Source organism: Falco rusticolus, chromosome 13 (assembly GCF_015220075.1).
Source record: "Falco rusticolus isolate bFalRus1 chromosome 13, bFalRus1.pri, whole genome shotgun sequence".
Taxonomy (NCBI): Eukaryota; Metazoa; Chordata; class Aves; order Falconiformes; family Falconidae; genus Falco; species Falco rusticolus.
In genome coordinates, this window is record NC_051199.1 from 1,491,431 (window position 1) to 1,512,575 (window position 21,145).

At 58.6% G+C, this 21,145-nt stretch overlaps 2 protein-coding genes across 2 annotated transcripts in view; both read right to left on the bottom strand.

The window, feature by feature from the left end:
- Nucleotides 1-1,675: 1,675 nt before the first annotated feature.
- ETV5 (ETS variant transcription factor 5) lies at nucleotides 1,676-15,436 on the bottom strand. Its single transcript, XM_037406232.1, has 13 exons — nucleotides 15,323-15,436; nucleotides 14,693-14,829; nucleotides 14,470-14,557; nucleotides 14,272-14,319; nucleotides 14,110-14,160; nucleotides 8,868-8,997; nucleotides 8,469-8,726; nucleotides 6,435-6,694; nucleotides 5,636-5,695; nucleotides 5,089-5,157; nucleotides 4,541-4,710; nucleotides 3,631-3,732; nucleotides 1,676-3,447 (listed from the first exon to the last, which is right to left on the bottom strand). Exons 2-13 carry the CDS (start codon nucleotides 14,735-14,737, stop codon nucleotides 3,226-3,228), a joined length of 1,503 nt encoding a protein of 500 aa, XP_037262129.1. The 5' UTR covers nucleotides 14,738-14,829; nucleotides 15,323-15,436; the 3' UTR covers nucleotides 1,676-3,225.
- A 2,004-nt stretch (nucleotides 15,437-17,440) lies between these two features.
- The window catches only part of LOC119156473 (diacylglycerol kinase beta-like), a 28,848-nt gene continuing 25,143 nt past the window's right edge, over nucleotides 17,441-21,145 (bottom strand). The window contains exon 25 of the mRNA XM_037406218.1: nucleotides 17,441-20,845. Coding sequence (XP_037262115.1) covers nucleotides 20,747-20,845 — 99 coding nt within the window. The 3' untranslated portion in view covers nucleotides 17,441-20,746. The remainder of the gene's footprint in view (nucleotides 20,846-21,145) is intronic.

A 21,145-nucleotide genomic window follows, 5' to 3' on the forward strand; every position in this document is an offset into this window, starting at 1 on the left:
CTTGGGGCCCCCCAGCCCTGCCCACAGCAGGATTTGCAGGGCCAGTTGGGTTGTGGCGTGACAAACTGCTCAATGAGGCTTTGAAAGGCTTTGCCTTATCTGCTCATCCTTGCCATCCATAACTGGTCCCACACACTTGTTGTGCCACTCAGTTGAGGTCCTGCCGCCCCAGGCCATCTGCCTGCCGGCAGCGCTGCCGGTGGCCCCATTTCCCTGTGCTCCGTCCTGAGCACTGGGACTCAGCCTGCTGAAATCCCCATCGAGGTGGGATTAACTGGGCACTGTCTGGGGCTCAGATTGCTAGCAAGGTTTTTTGCCTCCCCTCTTGTTTAACTTGATTTTTGTGACGTTAGGCAGAGAACAAAGCTTTGTAGACAACAAAAGTGGGATGGGGTTGGGAGGATGGCATGGGCTATGGCTGTGTGCCTGGGCTGGGGGGTTTCACTGTACTGAGAGCCCTGTGTGGGTGCAGGGTGAGGGCAGTGCTGCTGCTGTGGTGCCCAGCAGTCCTGCTGCAGCCCCTGGCCCCAGCACAGTGAGGGCTGCTCCCCACCCAAGTGTCTCCCTGCTGCTAGATAGCCACAGGTTGCCCACACTGGAGAACCTACCCGAGCACCAGTCAGGGACTTGCTTGCCAAAACACCAAGGCTTGGTGCCATGGAGCTCCTAAGGGAGTGCAAGGTGTCTTCAGGGGCCGAGTAGCTGATTTAACTCCTAGAAGGCTTCATGCCAGGTGAATTGGTTTTGCTAAGTGTTCGGGGGACTGCTTTGCCCTGCTTAGGATAAGAGATAGCCATGCTTCTCTGCTCAGCCTAACACTTCAGGCATGATGAAAGAAGAGCAGCTTAAGGACCTATTAGCAACATGGCTGGTGGCCAGGTGTGGGTTGAGGTGAGGTGCAGTATATAAAGAGCATCACAGCACATAAGAACCTTCCATCTCTCCACTGTCATGTCTAGGGAGGGAGTTTGCCTGGGCTGTGAAAACAGCCTGCAAGAGAAGAGCTGCCAGTGTCTCCAGCAGCATCATGCCACCACCCAGCAGAGGGATGGGGCTGGGAGCCCATGGCCACCCAGCTCAACCTGCTTTGACTAACTAAAATAGAGGCCATCGTGACCAGGCAATTCTAATTTCTGCAGCCTGTGAGGGGAAACACAGACCCTTCAGCAGTCAAGTCCTTGTGGAGCAGCCCTTGCCCTATACCCACCTCCTTCAGTCTTTCGCAGACCTTGCTGCCCCATGGAGATATTTCCCAGCCTAGAAATGGGGCCAGTGAATGCTGGAGGACTACTGCCAGATGTTCCTGAAGGGGCTTTCCTCTCTGGGTGACAACACTGAGGGGTCCCCACCAGCTTTAGCCCTGCTTGATGGCAGGAGCTTGGGTTTCCAGGGGAGAGCAAAGCAGACAAAAGGCAGCCAGATCCGCTAGCTGAGAAACCCTCGGGAAGAGGCAATATTAAATCATGGCACCGTTTCAAACGGATCGTCTCACCAGATTGGCTTTGTGAAAGCCATAGCAGCATCCAGATGCAGGAGCAACAGCCCCAAGCCTGGGGAGAGGGCAGCCCTGCCCTGGTGACCCAGACCCCTACCTGGTCCCAGCTCCTACAAAGGACACATGGCTGCCTCCCAGCCCAGGCCACGGCCCCTGGCGCAGGCAAAGCAGAGGCCCAGGGAGGAACAGAAAGCAAGATCCTTTATTGTACACAGTACAGAATGTAATGCAGCTTTGCAGGAGATACATAGCCCTGCTCGAGTAAAGGTTATTTCGAATCAGTCCTCAGATTAACCCCTTCTGCACTGTAGACCTGCCACACTGAGCAAATGGTTAAAACCCTGTCCCCAGGGCTGGGCTCCCGCAACCAAACGCTCCCCACAGGTACAGGCCACGGCAGCCACCATGGCAAAAGCAACCGAGTCTACCCAGAGTTAATCTTCATACTTCCCCAAAAAAAAGAATTAATCAGTCAAAAAAAAAAAAAAAAAAAAGATTCAACCAAAGCTAACTAAGAGAAAAAAAAATTCCTATACAGCATTTACAACAAAAACATGTAGCCAGTGGAAGTAGGGGGATAGGCAGATATGGATATATGAGTGGTGAAGGAGTGGTAAGAGGTGCAGCAGGGTACCCAGGAGAGGGGTGAGGGACCCCACCCTCCCTGCCCACCACAGCCTTACAGCCCAGCTCCGAGGCCGTGCCAAGCAAGGGGAGAGCGCAGCTGAGCTGGCACCGGTATTCAGCCCCAGCTCCCCCAGGAAAGAGGACTCAAGCAGTGAAATGGAGTGGACCAGATACTTCAGCAACCATCCCAGGGAGCTGCAGGCACCAAGGGCTCCCCCCACAAGCATGCTAGGAGGAGAGCCGGAGGGGGGCATCCTCAGGGGCTCTGGGAACAGCAGCCAGTCTGCAAAAAATAGCTTTACCTTAAAATACAAAAAATCTACAAAAATCAGTTTAGAAACTTTTTTTTTTCTCCTGCTAAAACATCAAAAAAAAAAAAAAAAGAAAAAAAAAAAGGAGGGAGATAGTGTCAGGGTCTCCCCTCCCTTGAAATGCAACCCATGGCCCACAGCCAGAGCTGAGGAGTAAGAGGGGCACAGAGAGGACCTTGAGGGGCTAGGAAAGCATTATTTCAGGTTATATCACGAGAGTGGGGCAGGGAGGAGAGGGTCAGGAAGAAGGCAGAAGGCTCCTCGGGGTTGGGGTAGGGTGCTGCGCACATCAGCCCCGGGGTGCTGGCCCAGGTGGCTCCCCCGCATCCCTCCTCTGTGCAAATCAAAGCCCTTTCCACCACACAAGGCAGCTACGCGGATTGTGCTTGATGCAAAGCAGATTGTCGTGACAACTGGCTAGGCAGCCATGCTGGCTCAGCCCAGTCCCGGGGCGCTGCTGGAGCCATCAGTCCCCGCGGTGCTTGCGAGGAACGGGGCCTAGGTCAGAGACTGCGTCTTTAGCTCCCGTCACCCCAAAACATCATGCTGATGCTTGGCAGGAGGTGCCAGCGACAGACAGTTCTACGCACTAGCCCTTGGACAGTAAGGGTGGGAATTCAGCAGTGGCACACACGGGGCATTTTAGATTCCTCCAATTTGTGTGCACACGCATGTGGTTTGTTGGTTTGTTTTGTTTTTTTTTCCTCGTGAACAGCAACAAGTATTTTTTTAGAAAACCGTATTTGCCCAACATAGATGCGCTAGTGCTCGTGGCTCTGCCAGCTGGCCGAGTCAGTAAGCGAAGCCCTCCGCGTAGGGAAGGCTGCTGCAGGGATCCATCTCCAGGAGGTATGCTGGGCTGTCCTCGAAGTGCGTCAGTGGCACTGTCTCCTCCTCGGGCACCGGGCAGTCTGGCTCCGTCTTCAGGAAAGGGCGCTGGTTGTCGGGGTAGGCCATGGAAAAGAGGGCATCAGGGTCGCAGACAAACTTATAGACGTACCGCTCACCAGCCACCTGCGAGGAGGAGGAGGGCATGAGAGGTGCCTTGCACCTTCCCCCCTGCCCAGGGAATAACACACACAGCATGACTGACACTGGACCTAGCCCCCACTCCTCCTGTGCCCCAGAATGTTGGGGTGACAGCAGAGGATGGTGACACCCTCGGCTCCCCTTCCCCATGGCAATGGGGTCACTCGCCTTCTGCATGATGCCCTTCTCATAGTAGTAGCGCAGGGAGCGGCTGAGCTTGTCGTAGTTCATGGCTGGTCGGTTCTTCTGGATGCCCCAGCGCCGTGCTACCTGTGGGGAGAGAGGCAGCACCATAAAGGCTCCAGCCAGGGCTTGGACCTGGATCCTTGAGGGAAATCACAACTGAAACATGGGGTAGGGGCTTGTTTCTGGGGGCTGGAGCAGACAGAGGTGAAAATGTCACCACAGTCCCAGAGCAGTTCCCCGCCTGCTGTGACAAAGCTCCAGCTCCAAGCGCTGGCTGCCACAATGCTGCCGCTGCCAAACCGGGGGATGAATCAAAAGACATTTGATTAGGGGAGCCTGCCAAAAAAGACACTTCAAAAAACCACAATTTCCATGCACTGCATAAGAGATATTATGGGTAATTACCCACAATGCGCAGCTCAGCACTACAGCTGCTTTCAATTACTGCCCAAACAGCTCCTTCCTCTGTGTCAGCCTCCTGCAGAGCTGCAGGGCTCGGGCACAGCACCGCGCCGGCACAGAGCTGCCACCAGGGACCCAGGGCAAAGGATCGGAGCCGTCTGGGAGGGACACAGCCACGGCTGAGCAGCAGGTCTCAGCAAGACATCCGAGGCATACAGAGGCCGGTGGCCCCCGACACCTCCAGAAGCAAAGCACGTGTCGTGCCAAGAGGCAGCAGAGGAGATTAAAGGCAAATTTGTACAGCTGCTGAGCGTGGATGAGTGGCTGGCTTTTCCCTTTTGCCTTCAAAAGCTGCCCCTGTGTCTCACTTCAAGTGAGCATGAGCTGCTGTGTTGTGTGGGAAGGGTCTTCCCGCACCCTGCGCCCCAGGCTCACCCCCAGCCACTCCAGGGCTGCAGCCCCAGCCCCAGCACGCCAGATGCCCCTGTACCTCTTCAGGCTCGATCAGCTTGAACTCCATGCCCCGGCCAGTCCAGGCGATGAAGTGGGCATTGGCGGGGTCGTCCAGGAGGGTGACCAGAAACTGCCAGAGTTGCAAGGATCCACGCCGCTGGTATGGAGGGCCCTCGCGGTACAGGGTGGGCTCCTGCTTCACTTTACCTGCCCGCACCGAGACACAGCTGACTAATCGCCCTGGCTCTGCCCCTCTCCCAGGCTGTGCCATCCATCAGGGGACATGGACGGCAATATTGGGTTCACCCCTGTGTGGGACGCCCCCGTGCAGAATCAGGCCACAGGGCTGGAGAGTGGAGGGGTGGTAGGGATGGTGCTGCATGCAGGCAAGGCACAGGGTGGGTGGCAGGGACAGGGCTGGAGAGTGATGCCAAGCAGCTACATGGGACAATGCCCTGCAGCTCTCAAGAGCAGCATGCCAGCACAGCATGGCCTTAAAAGCCAACTGCTGCAGAGCCTGGCCCCAGACCTCCCTTCCATGAGCCCTGGTCACCCCCCAGGCCTCCTCTGGGGGTGAATTCTTACCCTCCAGCCTCTCTGGTACCACGCATGTGTCATCAAAATACAATCGTGTGTCCTTTTCATATGAAAATCCTAGGGAGGAAGAAGATTTTTCGTGAGCACAGGGCCCCTCCACCACCCCAGCCAGACCCCAGAAAAACCCTGGCTCGGCCCAGTCCAGCACCAGGACCCCATCCCCCAGTGCCATGAGCAGACTCATCCCCAGCTATCTCAGTGGCATTGCACTGGCTTGCCAGGTGAATGCCATGCAGCTCTGGCACCCTCTCACCCTGGGGAGATGGGGGAACCAAAACTCTCAGCAGCTACATTGGCCACGTTGTCCCAGCTTATGCAACGCAGTGCTGCACACTCGCGGGGGCCGGGGGCTGCATGGCACAGGCCCTATTTTTAGCAGCAGCGCGGGTGCTGCTCGCGTGTGGGCCCTCACAGACGTTTTCAGGGTGCCCAGCAGCTCTGCCAGCCACGAGGGGGGTCTGCCTACCCTGAGAGAGGGATGGGATGGGACACACCAGGGATGCCCATGAGCGGGAGGAGGCTGGGGCACACTCACCGTCATGGCTGCTGGGGAAGACACCCCCTCGCAGGTACGAGGACTGACAGTTAGGCACTTCTGTGAGGGACATGAAGGTGGCATTAAGGACATGCATCCTGTGGGTCCCAACAAGCACTCAGCAGCATCTTCCCATCCCTCAGCACATCCTACAGCCAAGTCCAGGCATCTCCCCCTAAACTACCACACCCACCCCCAGCCCCTACCCCCTAAGTTTTGGGGAAAACCAGTACAAATTTGGGAGGGCAGAAGCACTGGAATGAGCACTGGCAGAAAGGTGTAAGTCAGCTCAGGTTTTCACTATGTTATTCTGGCCCTCCAGAAAGGGAGGCATCGCTGCGCCTCCCCTGCCATCTGCTCAGCTGTGCCACCCTCCATCCCGAGGTCAGGGTATTTTTAGGTCCTAAGGCGATTAGAGGATTTTTCCGTGATGCTGGTGGGGTCCAGCAGCCAGAAATCACAGCTGGTTCCAGGCCAGGGCTCCAGGGGGACCCGCCGGGTACTGCAGGGCACCCCAGCCTGCGGCTATGGCACAGACCACGCCACGCAGCATCTGGTGAATGCCTGCTCTATCCCTCCTGCTTTGAAAAAGGAAGGGGGGCAGTGAAACCAGGAGAAGCAGCAGCCTGGCGCTGCAGAAGCCCTGGGGTGATGCGGCACCTGCTGCCCGAGGCTCAACCCTGTGCCTGCCACGCTGTCTGTGAGCTGCAGATGGCAGAGATGGCCCTGCTACCCCGGCTGCTGCTGATGTAACCCGCACCGCCCCGGGGCATCCAGCTGCCCCCCAGCTCGTACCCACCTGAGTCAATGCAGTAGTCCCGGGGCTCCTGCTTGATGCCCACAGGGGGCTGGAAGCCGTGGCCAGGGGGGCCAGGCAGGCCGGGGCCACCGTGCTCATAGAGCGGATCATGGTACTCCTGCTTGAATCCCTGAGGGGGGCAGGGGGCAGCAGGGCCAAGGGGCTCTGACAGCTGCCGGTGGTAGACGGGGCGGCTGTCCCCTGGGACCCCAGACTGTGGTGGGAAGGGGTGGCAGGGCTCAGACAGCTGCCTCTGAAACCTGGAGGGAAGAGGGACACAGCATGAGCGAGGGGTGGTGAGGTCAGCCCTGCCAGCATGCTGCCACCCCAGACCAGGACCCTGATGCTCATTCGGTGCCCTCAGCCCAGGGTGGTTTTGGGTGGCATTGTGTCCCACCCGCAGCAGGCTAGGACAGTTCCTCAGGAGCATGACCACCACGAGGAGTTGTCCCATGGGGACCGAGTGGGCTGCAAGAGAGCCCTGGCCCCCTCCAAGCACTGGAGACCCCCTGCCAGAGAAGCAGGACAGCACGTGGGTCACCACGGTAAAGTGCTGTGCACCTCAGGTGATGGCAGCGTGGTGCTGCAGTGGGGATATCTGGATAGGAGTGGGAACAGGATACAAACCCCAGCCCACGACAGTAATATCTCTGTAAACCTGTAAAATCTCCCCCCGGTGTGGTGGGCAGAGCTGTGGGGCCTGGGGAATGATGCACCCAGGCAGGCGCTTACGCAAACCAAATCTGCTCCGCAGCTCCAGCCGGCCACTAATCCGCCTGTGCAGCTGGGATTAAACCTTGAACTCTGTGGCAGGGAGCACTATTTTTGGCTCTGGGGTGCTGCCACCACCGGCTTGAGTCCCAGCATGGTCTCTGCTGGTGGCAGTGGACAAAGGACTATCTCGAGGGGGTGCTGCCGCATCCCCTCGTCCTCCAGCACCTTGAAAGGCGATCTCTGATCTCCGCACCTGGCTCCTCTCAGCGAGCCATACACCATTTGGCTTTGTAACTGGAGCCCTCCCAGCTGCCGGGCTGGGATTACTCCATTTCCGAGCCGTGTCCCTCTGCCCTTCCTGAGTGAAACCCAAGCCCCACGCTGGCATGGCGCTTCCCAAGGGGTCACGGCCAGCCCCCCACATAGCTTGAAGGTTGCCTGGAGCAGTGCCCTGCTTTGCTGGGGAGGGATGCTTGCCCACTGCGGGCACATCACAAGAGATTCCACGGCCCAGCTGTATGGCTTTGTTGGGCTGCCACGTCCGGCCCCGTGCCCATAGGGGACACACAGGCAGCCGTCACCACAAAGGGAATCCAGGAGGCCACAAGCAAAGCTGGAGGTCGACTGCAACCTGTGCCATGCCACCTACGGATAACATGGGCAAGCCTGGGGTGAGGGAGAGGACCGGCAAAGCCTCTAGGGACACAGGGGTGATGGGAGATGAAACCACAACTTTGAGAGGAAGCAGGGAGCAGGGTCTCGCCCTCCACAGCCCCAAAAATCACAGGGATGTCATGTGATGCACAGAGGAGCCAAGGAGCAACCCTCAGCCCAAGGGTGCTCGGGGGCAGGACAGGGATGCTTGCAGCTCCCCAGCCCAGCAGGGCTCAGCTTGGATGGCAGAGCTGCAGCAGGTGGAAGAGAAAAGAGCAGGAGACCTGACTCAGCACCATCACCCGTTGCCACAGGGATGGATGCAGGCGGCAGCCTCTGCCTCCCTCGCCTTTCTCAAGGTGGAGGCAAAGGTTCTGCCTGGTGTCCCTGGGGCTGGGAAGAACGGGTCCGCATTAGGAGGCAGCTGCCTTATGGGGGGAAAAAGCCATGAGATCTCAGTGGGAAGCAGAAATTTTGCCACACTGGTTTACAGGGGATCCCAGGCAGCAATGCCTGGCCCAAAGTCTGCAACCGCAGCATGGGGACAAAGGGACGGACATCCCTCCTCCTTCCCCATGCTGAGGCCACCTATCCATTTCAAGAGGGCGAAAGTCTCCATAAACACCCGCAAGTCACCAGTGCTCGCTTGGGCAGGGGAAGTCTTACCTGTGCTCGGTGGGGTATTGGTTTTCAGACATCATCTTTGGCATGTGCATGGGTGGGTGAGGCGGCCGTGGCACGGCGAAGGTCTGCTGCCTCTGCTCCTGCAGCGGGTGCGGGGCAGGGGCCGCCGCCACCCCATGGGCAGCTGCCTGCACAGCTGAGGCCGGCGGCGGCAGGGCCGATCCCTGGTGCGCAGGAGACACTGGCGTGGCGGGCGGTGTTAATGGCTTGAACCCGGCAGGGGGCTTCCTGTCATAGGCACTGTGGAGGGAAAAGGGGCCGGGGGCTGATGGTGACGCTACCAAGGACATCTCTGTGTGGCAGAGCGACAGACAAGCAAAACTAGTCCCCACACTGCAACCCAAGGGGTCTGAAGGCAGCAGCCACTCCCATGCTACCTACCAGCAGTTGTAGAGGCACTTGTCCCCATAGCCAGCACAGAGGGCCTGCTCGTGGCTGCAGGACGACAGCTCCGAGGAAGGGCTGTGCAGCTCCCGCTTGATCTTTGCCGGAGGTGGAGCATGCAGGACCACTGCAACAAGACAGAGGAGCATACAGGCTCACCCACACAGGAGGTGTGTGTGGGGGGGTGCTGACCCCTGGGGAGCTTGGTGTGCTTGGGTGCTCTTGGCTTCGGAATCAGGTGCTGAATTACCCCCCTGGGAACATCAGGCAACCAACCCATGGCAGGATGGTGCCCAAGCAGACCCTGACATGCTGGTGGACAAGCTGGAGTGGCAGGGTGACTTCTGCAGGGCTGGGCAGGGCTGGGACAGTCCCACTGGCCCAAGACATTGCTCACGGAGGGGGAGATGTTTCCCACTGGGATCCAAGAGGGGAACAGGCAGCTTGACAACAGCCATGGATGAGACACATGCCCAGGCTGGGCCAAAAGCCCCTCAATGAGGTGAGATGAGCCCAGGCATCACAGGCAGAGGAACGAGGGGTCTTGACAGCCTGGAGCTCTGAGAGCTTGCAAGCAGGACACAGTGACCCACTCGCCCTCACAGGAACATACCCAGTTCCCGATTAGCTGGCCAGAGAGTCAGCAAGCAGCTAGATGGGATCCACCTTCCCCCAGCCAAAGTAATCCAAGAGGACCCAGTCCCAGGGTCTCACAATCGTATGAGTTCAAGTGCCAAAGGTCCCACTAAAAGCAAACTCTTCCCAGCCCCCTGCAAGCCCACTCACTATATATAATTCTAAACCTAGTAATATATACTTAACCTAATTAATTTCTAAAAGCAGGTGCTCTAGGAAAGGGAAAGCGCCTCAAAGATCTTTACCTAAATAGTGCCTGCAGAGGAGAGCCAAGACTAATCGGAAGTGGAATATTAGCTTCATGCAAAGCCGAAACACAGTGGAGAGGAGCAAATAGCTCCAGGACAACTGTTCACAGCTTGCCAGGTAATTAGCTGCTCCCCTAATTTGTCAAAACCTTTAAAGAGCTGCTGACTCCCCTCTCTACCAGTGCCCCTTCCCCACCCCCCACCCCCGGCAAGGGCCCAGCACAGCTGGTACCAAGGGCATACCCCCCCCGGAAGATCTGAAACACAAAGCCCAGCGCTGAGCCAGCACAGCCCCTCACACGCCTTCCACCCGCTCCCAAGCCGGATTTATCCCCCTCCTCCTTCCCCCCACGGCGAGGTTGTGCCACTCTCAGCATTTCTAGCCTTAACGGGGGGCCGGCGCAGCGGCGGCAAAGCCCGGGCGCCCCACGAGCCACGGGAAAGCAAAGGGGAACTGGCTTTGGAAGGGTTCCAGCTGCCTATCGCGAGCATGTTTCTCCCTAACAGGCTCCGTGTTGTTGGAGCGGGTTGTTTTTCCGCCAGTCGTACAATGGGGTCTGGTTATTCATTGGAAAAAAAAAAAAAAAAAAAAAAAGAAAAAAAAAGTCTCCGAGCGGGCACCACCCTCCATTCACAAACAGTTTGGAGCGCTCCATTCATGTGGCTGGGGGCGGGGGGGGGGGGGGAAATTCCCCAGAGCTTAGAGCTGCCATTCAAGAAAAGGGAAACAAGCCTTAAGATCCTAACTGAGACCAGCTGGCCAAGCCCAGACTTAGTGCAACGTTTGGATTCCTTACACAAACACCACGGGGCTGGCCGGCGCTGCTGGGCAAGATGCGCTCACGCCGCCAAGCTCGTGGGCCAGAGCGCCCGGTGGCGGGAGCCAAGGGGGCACAGAGGCCGGTGGCTCTGGGGAGGAAGGAGCTGGCTTGGGACCCCAGCAGCGAGCAGCCAGGCAGGGAGAGCGGGGAAGGTGGCAGGAGGGTTCCTGGGGAAGGAGATGCCCTGCCTCAACACCCAGTGCCTCTAAGGCACACTGGGTGCACAAGCACTTTTAACCTTTCCGGTCCTGTGCTCAGCACCATAATTAAAGGCTAAAAAAAAAATAAATATGTACAAATAGGCAGGGGAACAGCTTAACTATAGACGGGGCCAGAGAACACGCCTCGGCACACCCACACCAGGACTGAGCCACAGGAGCAGCAAGAGCAACTGATGGTGCCCAACAACCCCTCTCTGGGCTGCTTTAGCGCCCAGGGACAGAAGGGCCCTGGGGAGACCAGGCAAGGGGGCCAGCCATGTGTGCTTGGCAACCAAGGCAGCATAACTGGGAGGGGAAGATGGGGGGGAGGTGGTGTGCTGTTCAGGCATACACCCTCAGTGCCATACCACCAGCCAAGGTGGAGATGCCCAAAGCATCCATCTTCAGCCAAGAGGTCTCCCATGGGAAACGTGACACCTCAAAGCCATTCAGGGCCTTGAATTGCGAGTGAATCCTTGGTGGGGGACAGGGCAGGTTGCTCCCTCTTCAGAAGCCAAGCCTGGAAGAAGCTGGCTTTGCCAGCGGCACCCGCTGCCCAAGCCATGGGGAAGGCAACCCAACCACCATTTCAAGCCCAGCTACTGGCTGGGGACCTTGGCACCCACTCAAGCCATCACCTGGGAGCTGAGCTCCGCGCCTGCCCCTCCATCCCCCAGCATTACAGGACGCACCCAAGGTCACACCAGGAGAAGAGCCAGAAATAGAAGCCAGGCTCTTGCTTTCCTTTGTTTAAACAAACCTTCCTTAGAAACAAACCTCCTGCTCTCATTTTGGCGTGCAAGAAACCCCACTCGTGCACTGCCCATGGCTTTAGCCACACGCCACCTGTGCAGGGGGCCACAAGTCCCCTGGGAGCAAACCCCTGCAAAAGGCAAAGCCTCTCACAGCACTTGATCTCCCCAGCACGATCCCATCGCTTCCCAGTCATTTAAACAACGGATCAAGATACAACTTTGTACATATACCCTCTCCCCTAGGACAGCACCGCAGGCAAACCCACATCTATGCCCGGCCAAGCAACATGGCACGCTGGGCAGCAGGGTGAGCTCTGCAGGAGTCACCCGCAGCCTCCTCACCTTCCCAAGAGGACCTGCCACTTCTTCGGGTAGCTTATAAGCGCCAAATCTGGTGCTCTTGCAGCTCGGTCCAGGGTGCAGAGAACAACACATCCCTTATTCAGAGAAGCCCTGCTTTCTCCATCCCTCCAGCGGGACTTCCTCCCCAACACCACGACCCACCGCACTCTGGTGTGTTACAGCATTTTGCTGCCAAGCCCCAACTTTAAGCCCACGTCTGCCAGGGACCTCAGCTACAGAATCGGGCACAGTGAGCAGGCAGCAACTGAGCTGCGGGCAGCTGCCATGCAATGAGGGTTTTTTAGCAAGGTGAGAATGATGCTGTGTTCCCGAGCATCTCCAACACTCAACACAGCACACATGGCAGCATTCCCCATGACAACAGGGTCAAAACTGAGCCTGATCTGTCCCTTTTTGCTGCTGTGCTGAGGAAGCTTGGCCCTGGGTATGCCAGGACCACGGGGCAGGAGATAGAGCTGGTTTGCCTGGAATAAAAGAAAGCAGCAGCTTCCTCAGGGAAAGGGCACAGAGCTACACAACTGCAGGAATGGTCCAACGCATGCCTGCAAACATCCATATGGACCTGCGAAGGATTTACCTCCCCGTGGGAGCTAACGGACACTGAACCCCGATGTGGCCCCCCCAGCCCAGGAAAGAAGCATGTCCCTGCTAGCCAAAGGCAGGTGCAGGGGGGAGGCTGTGCCAGATTCATCCCTCTCTTCTTACACCACACATGGTTCGGGACCAGAGGGAAATGAGAAGATTGGGTCAGAAAGCTGTAAGCTAGACTCTCTCCCGTGCTGGTATGGAAGAGCCGGGCTCCCTGTTCCCCTCACCGCAGTCTGAGCCCCACCCCAGCTGGCACAGCCCCTTCCACAGCAGCAAGGGAAACCTTTCCTTTCTTTCCCCTGGAAAGTTAAGGAAGGTTATTACAGCAGGGTGTCATGCAGGGAGATCTCCTTTCAAGTGACAAAGTTGTTTCAATGCCAGGTTTGCAGAGGCTGAGCAAGTCAGGAGAACATTTTAAGAGTCTAAACCAAATGCTCCCCCCGCCCCCCACACCCCCTGCCCTTTTCCTGGATCACCCAGAAAAGTTTGTCTCTTCTCTCTGAGCTCTTCAGGTTACAAGGAAACAAGAGACTGCCAAAAGGCGCTGGAAACAGCTTTAGCTCTAAGAGCCACCCTCCCACACATGCTGCAGTTTTTACCGCTCCAAGCGAGAGCTGCTGGGCTGCGCTAGGATGTCAACAGCCAGTTGCGTTTCTGACTCTGGGCTCGCCTTTTATCTCAGGGGAGACAAGGAAAAAAGCGCATCTGAAACTTGGGCTGTCTGGAACAGTTTAATGGCAAGCTTCCCACTCAAGTAATCAAAGAGCAATAATTAACATGCATTTACTGTAGGAGAAGATACCCTGCTGCATGCTGTGACAAAGCTGGAATGAAAAATCTGTTCGACTGCAGGCTAAATTTGATTTACCTTAAGTCCTGTAGCTGTCTGGCTCAGCAGCAAAACCCAGCCACCAACACCAAGCTACTACTTCTGTTTGCCAGGTAACGACTTAAAACATCCTGAATGCCTCCCCCGTCCCCCCTTCTCCTCCAACCAAGCCCTCAGTGCCCCAGAGCATGAGCACCACGCGCCATTCACCAGCCCCTGCCCTCACTAACACATCCTGCAATGGACCGCGGCGCAGAACCAACTCTCGCTCTTATGCAACTCAAGAGGGACTGCATTTTCACTGGCCTCCTTTTAAACACGCTGCCTTGCCAGTGATTAATGCTGCTTAAAGCGGCTCAAGTTTCACCACTCAGGTCCGCTCTTGCCAACAGCGCTGGGCCTGGACTGTAAAAAGCTCCAGAAACTGCAGAGATTGTGGCTAACCAAGGAGCCCAGCACGGGCTCTCGCTTCCACTTGAAAAGGAAAAGGAGCATTTATAAGCAAATCAACATTACTATGAACAAGCAGCGAGTCTCAGAGGAGCCCAGAGATCAGTTAGAGAATTTCCATGCATTTGGCTATGATTTTCCCCACTTACAAAAGACAGGGCATTGCAAGTTTCATCTCGATGAACCCGAACCACACGTGCTTTCTCCCAAAAGTCTGCGATTTCATGGTTTCAGCCCCAGCAACAACTGCTTTCCCAAGGAAGCAGCTCCAAACTCAGCTCAAGGTTTTGCACAGGCACCCAAACATTTCCCCTGCCCTAGAGAATGAAAACCCAAAACAATCACTTACAGTTGTCAGACTGGAAATCTGGGACAAATTGTTCATCATCAGGGACCTGAGCTAAAAAAGAAAAAAACAAACAAAATAAGTGGGTTTATGGCATTTTCTGTTCTCAAAAAAAAATGCTCACAGAGCCATTTTACATGGCAAAAGGCAGAGGTGAAGACTTGCCTTCAGCTAGCCAGGCCTCTTGAAGCTGGCTGAGATCCTGGAAGAGCTCTGGAACAGAGTGAAAGACTTATGCGCTCCATGGAAGAATAAATAACACTGCCATTATTCGCAGGGTTATTTCTAAACTGATAAACAGAAGAAGAGCAGTCTCACAGGGTCGCAGCGAGGCCACGGCCACTCGGGCCAGCCCTGCCTTACCTTCGGAGTCGTGGGCCAGGTCAGTCTCCAAGAATTTCCTTTTCCTATCGGACCCCGGCCGGCCTCGGCCCTCCTCTGTGCAGGCCTTCTGCAACGGGCAGGGCACAGCAGCCCGTGAGGGTGGCAGCCTCCGGGGATGGGGATGGGGGTGTCCCCACAGCTGGGGGATGGGTGGGGGGTGCCCAACAGGGTGGGGGCGGGGGGGAGCACAGAGCAAACTTACCCCGGGGCCCATAAAGGGAACCTGCTGGTCGTAGAAGCCGTCCATGGTGCGGGGAAGGCGGGCAGTGCCCCCGGCCCGCTCAGCATCGACGCCGGCCCGGGAAGAGTGGTCCGGCCCGGGTCCCGGCAGGTGCGCGGCTGGCGGGGAGATGGGGGTCAGGATCGGGCCCCGGCCCCTGCCGCCCCCGGGGCTGGCTCGGTGCGGGTGCGGGGCCGCCGCGCCTCCCCGGGGAGCCGGCCCACTCCTGCCGTGGCGGGTCGCAGCCCCCCGGCTCGTGATGTCACCCAATTTCTATAGAAACGGCCGTGACATCACGCGCCGGGGGAGCGGGGCCGGGGCCGGCACCACGCACGCTTCGCCTCGCTCCCCCCGCCCCTGCCGGTGCTCTGCGCTGCAGGGCCGCGCCGCAGCCAGCCCCGTTCCCACGCCGCCCCGCGCGCCCCATTCATAAACTCCGCCCCCCTCCCCTCCCCCTCGCGCGCCCCCCCTCCCCCACCCCACCCCCCCCGCCATTCACACCGCGCGGCCCGCGCCATTCATAAACACCGCCCCCGCCCCTGGCTGCGGCTGCGGCCGCGCCCCGCCGCCGGGCCCTGCCGCCGGGCCCCGCTATGCCAGGCCCTGCCGTACCCGGCCGGGGCGCCGCGGGCTCCGCCGCCGCGGGGCTCCGCCGAAGCCGGGGCCGGGTAAGGCGCTGCTCCGCGCCCGGGCACCGCGCTGCTGCTCTGCTCCGGCCCACAGCCCCCAGCCAGCGGCCTCCGCCGCGCCCCGCCCCGCGCGCTTGTTTACCCTCGGCGCCCGCCAATGGGGAGCCGCCGTTCGGCTGCCCGCGCCGTCGGATTGGCTGCGGTGCCGCTGCGTGCCCGCCCGTGCGCCGTTCCGCCGAGCACCATTGAGGCAGGCCGGGTGGGCGGGGGTGGAGACGGCCAATGGGCGCAAAGTGATTTGCATGACTCCGGCGAGAACGTTTTTCATTCATAAAAAAATAGAAGGGGGAAGAGGCCGGCGGGTGGGGCTGGGGCCGCGCAGGATTTAAAGGAGCCACGGCCCTGCCCAGGGTAGGAGTTGGAGGTTTGGCGGGCGGCCTCGAGGGGTTGGGGGGACAGCCCAGGAGGCCGGCTCTGGCCTCACCCTGCACGCCGTGCCCAAGAACCTGCCGCACAGCAACCTCTGCGTGTGGGCTGGACCTGGGTCCTCTGCACAGGCTGTGGGGTCCCCTCTGCTTTCTTGGGAGGCGGTTTGACCCCAGCAAGGTGGCATCACACGGGTCTACCTGCGGGCACAGGGCTAACCCGTGCCTGATTGCGGCTTTGACAGCTCGTCCCCTGCAGGCACTCTGGAGCCAGGTTTGCCTTTGAGAAGGGTTCTTTGGAGGAGGCCATAGGAAAAATAGTTCCCACCTGCAGGAGCTTTGGGGCTGCCCTGGCCACGGATCCCCCTGAGCAGGTTTGCAGACCAAGCCCAAATAGTTCAGAGGATTGAAAACAAGTTTAGGACAGAGCTGTGCTGTTGGGTTCCCGCCAGGCCTCCTGCCCCGGTGTTGCTCTGTCAAGTGTCTCAGTTTCCCCATCTGTAACCGAAGGTGGTGAGACCCACCATGGAGACCTGCCAGTGGCTGCTCATGGAGGAAGCAGCAGTTTGCACAGTATAAATGAACTGTGTGGAGGCTTCACGTTGTTGTGGAGTGAGAGTGGGAAATCACTGCTGGAGAAGGGAAAAACAAGGGATAGTGCTCAGCTGGCGTTAGGGATAGTTCTCAGCTTGGGAAGGACGGGAGCCTTCTGCTCAGATCCTGGGAAGATGCTCAGGGGTTAGGAAGCCTATTGGTACGGGACTGCCCTGACCATTTTGAAATCCTCAGCATCGGGTCATGGGCTTGCATCTGTTGTCCTGGGAGAGCTGCCGAGTGTGTCTCCCAGGCTGCTGCTGGAAAATTCTCTGTCAGTGCTGGGGTATTGATCAGCTCCCAGAGTCCTTCAGGGCCGTAACACCACCTGCTAGGGACGATGCTGGTAATGGCAGGTAGCTTGTCTCCCATCGTGTTCTAGGTGAAATGGGGAGGGGGGAGGCTGCCAGGATACACTGCCCACCAAGTGCCTGCATGGGGTGGGGGGAAGCACACAGAGGGCACAAGGTGTCCTTGCCACCCGGGGACTGCCCCCAGGGGATGCTGGGCTCTCACTTCCCCTCTGAACACCGGCACCCACTGGTAAAATTAGCAGGTGACACACAGGTGGCCAGGTCACAAAACCTGGGCTGGGGAGCAAAGCGGGTTGCGGGGAACGAGCCGGGTCATCGCAGAGCTGGGCACAACCAGCGCCCCAAGGCAGCTGTGGCCCCACACCGGCAGAGGTTGCTCAGCACCCCAGGACGTCTTGCTGCCAGCTGGCACAGAGAGAGGCGATGGGGACTGAGCTCAGCTGTGGGGCAGGTGGGTGGGAGGCTTCAGGGGTTCCTTGGGAAGAGTCGAAGGCCCTGGAGAGCCAGGGCTGGGAGGCGGGGATGGCAACCGGTGCCTGCTAAATTTAGAGCCCACTCAGGGGAAAAAAAAAATAAAAAATTGCAGGCTCCAAATTTAGCTGTTTGCAGCTCCTGTTGAGCACTGCTCCATCATGCTGCCACTGACAATGCTCCTTCAGCCCCTGTGCCCCACATTGGGCACCCCCTGTTTGAGTTCCTGAAGGTGGGGACCCTGCACCTGGCAGGAACTGGGGAACCCCAGTGATCAGCCGGGTATTTCATCACCATCTTTATTTGAGGCAAGCCCACAGTGGTCCAGGTGTACACAGCAACACACGCTATGCTAGGGACGCCATTTCCATGCAGGCAACCACAGCTACACACACAGCAGGAGGACAGGGCTGGCGCCAGGCTGGGGTTCCCACGGGAATGGGGTTCCCCAGAACGGCACTGGCTCAGCAGGGTGCTTGCACACTGGCACCAGGGTGTGGGGCTGGGGTGTGTGTGCGTTTGGGGGCTTCTGCTCCATCCCCGCGGCCTTTGGGGGATGAATGGGGCTGAGCCAGGAGACACTGAGGGGGATGAGGGGTTTCAGAGCCCTGAGTGCCCCTCAGCTGCGTGGCATACTCCTCCCCAGAGCCCGGGACAGCTGGGCTGGCTTCCCAGCCCCTGCAGGTCCCCTCCTGGGCTGAAGACTTTTGCATCCTTAGACTAAGGAGGTTGTTAGCTGCCAGGCCCGTTGAACCATGGCTTCGGCACAGCGGGAGTGGATCGGTGCTGTGTCCCCTGGGGGAGGTGGGCAGGGACCATCTCACTAATGACCAGAAGGGGATGGCTCTATTGGAGCCCGCCACTCTTGGCAGACTGGTGCTGGTATCTCATTGTCCCACTGGCCAAGGGCGGTGGCCCTGGGCTCCCCGTGCCCTTCAGGACACTTGTCTGAGTGCTCTGCCCCGATTTTGAACTCCAATCAGTGCCCCTCACCCCCAGTGCACTGCCAGACCCATGGCTGCGGGCATGGGCATGGTGCCCACTTGCTTCCCCCGGCTCCGCCACCACCACCAGCAAATTGCACCGGAGACCAGAGCGCTGCTCTTTGCCCAGAGCCTGGCCAGCCATGACTGGGTGTGAGGAGCAGGTCACCAGGGAAAACCATTGCCCATTCAATACAGGCACTTTCTAATCATAGAGCCCTGGCTCGAGGCTGAACGGGCAGCAAAATGGAGCCAAACCCGCTGCTATAAACACTGCTGACCTCGTGTTGTCACCCCAGAGATCAAGCCTGTCACCACACCTGCCTGCAGAGCCCTAGAGCTGGTTGAGGCTTTTTTTCTTTCACCCTCCCCAAGCGTGGGGGCTGCGAGGCACAACTGCCCCTGGGGAGAGGCTGGGGCAATGAAGGCTGCTGGTTCGTGGGACCCAGGGGTTATTTGGCCTAGCTCCCATACACTTCATCTGGCTACTCATTAACCGCTGCCCCCAGGGTGACAAGGGCGAATTTATGCACCACAGGCAGAGCGTGCCCATACCCGCGTACGCAGGTCATGGCTGCGGCAATCTCCATGCCCACTGGCCAGGCCCACGCTCCCTCTCGTTCCCCCCAGCTCCTCAGCAGCCACCGGTGCTCCGAGCACATCCCCGAGCATCACATTGCAGCCTGCCCCTGCCCCTGCCCTGCCCAGTGCTGGCACTGAGGGCAGGGCAAGAGGGGGCTGTGGCAGCCCACTGGAGCCTCCTCCTGCACCCCAGCTGAGAGGGCAACTCACGGGCTGGAGGCCGGCTGGGGCTCACCCAGGGTACTGCCACCTCCTCCCATGTCGGCAGGGCCCTACGGCTGCTGTCACAAACAGCCCCAAGCTAAAACTCAAACTCACACAAGAGCTTGGGGAGGGTGACAAACAGCTCCCTTCCAGCTCTCTGTTCACTCTGAAACATAATGATGGCAGCACCCTCTGCACTGCCAGGGGGATGCTATCGCATAGGGACCTGCAGTTCAAGGAGGAACTGGGCACTGGGGCACTGGGGAGGACAGGGTGGTTTGTCCCAGCCGGGACTCCTGGCCCTGTGGCAGGGGCACAGAGGGGATAAGCAGCAGTTTTCCTGCCTGCCGGTGACACCCACAGGGGCACACCGCTCCGGCTTGCTCCCAGCGGCACAGCGGCCTCCACCAGACTGGAGGGAGCTGCCTGGGAGCAGGGGCTGATCTGGGAGCCGGGCATGCCCCCGCGCAGGGCCACCCCAGGGAGCAGCAGGGGCCTGCAGAAGCAACCAGCAGCCCCTTCTATGGGCCAGTCCTGCCAGCTCCCAGCTTCTGGGAGCCACCACAGCCTCCATGCATTTTTTCCGTTTTCTGGTCCCCACCACATTCTGGGGAGAAGCTGCATCCCGTGGTCTGTCCCCACATGCCTAGTGGGGGACACAGGGGTGATGCCACCAGTGCAATCTGCCTGTGCATCCCAGCTGGGCTGCAGCAGCTGGCTGGGTGAGGCGAAAAGGAGCAGCCAGGTGACAAGCAGTGGGCACCCATGCAGGCAGGGGGCTGGCAGTGGCATCTGCATAGCTCCTCAGCTCCGGGGTGGGTTGTGGGGAGACCTGGCCGTGTGGAAACTGAGGTGCAACAGTTCACCCCCATGCCCTGCAGCCATTCAGGAGCATTGGACGCAGCACCGGCCACTGGGAGAGCATCAGCCTGGCAAAGCACGTGTAAAAAGGTGGGGGGGGACACTGCCAAGTAAGAAGAGCTTCTAGATGTCGGTCCTCAGAGTCCCCAGCCCCCGGCAAAGGCTGGCAGGCTTTAGGAGAGAGGAAAGTCCACGTGGAAGGAAGTGTCATGGGGGACAGCCAGCACAGAAGGGAGGTGGCGTTTGCGTCCAACCTGGGCTCATAAAAAGGTGACCCCCCCAAAGTTTGCTAAATAAATACATAAATATGAACATGAAGCCCAGAGCTGGGACACAGGGGTTTCCCAGGATCAGCAGTTGCCCCAAAAATCCTGGTTTTGCTGTTTCCCTGTCAAAACATGGTCTCCACCCATCCACCCCACGCTTGACCCCATGGCCCAAGCACCCTCTTTCCCCAGGCTGTCCCACACCTCGAGGCTCCCAGGGCCGGCAGCAAACACTGTCTTTGCACCTGCTTAAAACCCATCCCAGAAATGCTGGTGGAAGGCACGGCAGAGACCGTCTCCTCCAGGCTAAGAAAATAAATAACTTCTCCAATGCGCAAGGGTTGGTGGACAGAAAGCCAGTGCAGCAAAACATCAAGTGTCCTTCAAGAGGATTAAAAATAAATAAGTGAAGCTTGGCATTTTCCTAGGAGCACATTCATTTGCAGCTCTGCCGGGGTGGGCGGGGGTTACTTAAATAAAGGGAAAAAAAACCCAGTCCTAGTGCTGCTCCAGGGAACACTCCCACTTGTCTGCCGGCCTTTGCCCAGAGCTTGTGGTGCTTGCGAAGGAGTCTCTGAGACCTGCCCAGGACAAATCATCCTCGCTGGGCTAGGGGGGTGTTTCCTCTCCCTGCCACAGAGTGGGGATTTGGGGATACCCCACAGCGGGCGGCTGTCCGGTCTGGGCCGCAGCTCCTCACACACTGCTTAATCTCGGGTTCGGTTTCTCCTCTTCAGGAAAAAGAAGCTGCTTTTCTGAGGGGGGCCCAGCAGCATCGGCACTTGGCTTTTATGTGTAATTTTGACCTAAAAAGTGAAAAACCCAGCTCAGTAAGGGGCTCTCAGGCTCTGAGCCCTCCTGGGCATCCCCCAGCCCAGGGACCCCGGGGAGCGACCTGAGCAAGCCAGGGGCAACTCAGCACCCAGCACCGGGGTGAGGAGCTGCTGCTGCCCCCCAGCCAGGTTGCTAAATGCTTTGCTGCACAGGAGTAACAGCTTCAGAATCACATCCAGGCAATGCTGGGATGGGCAGAGGATTTCTCCTCTGTGCAAACTGCCTGCTGGATGGTGGGGGACCCCCCTGCAGCCCCACCAGGAAGTGAGGCT

What these genes read in the sequence shown, in the direction of transcription:
- ETV5 (XM_037406232.1), bottom strand. Translation starts at nt 14,737, where the DNA reads ATGGACGGCTTCTACGACCAGCAGGTTCCCTTTATGGGCCCCGGG. An exon ending in TTCCCTTTATGGGCCCCGGG is followed by an intron (nt 14,558 to 14,692) that starts GTAAGTTTGCTC and finishes TGCCCGTTGCAG; the next exon opens with AAGGCCTGCACAGAGGAGGG. An exon ending in CAATACCCCACCGAGCACAG is followed by an intron (nt 6,695 to 8,468) that starts GTAAGACTTCCC and finishes TCTTCCCTCCAG; the next exon opens with GTTTCAGAGGCAGCTGTCTG.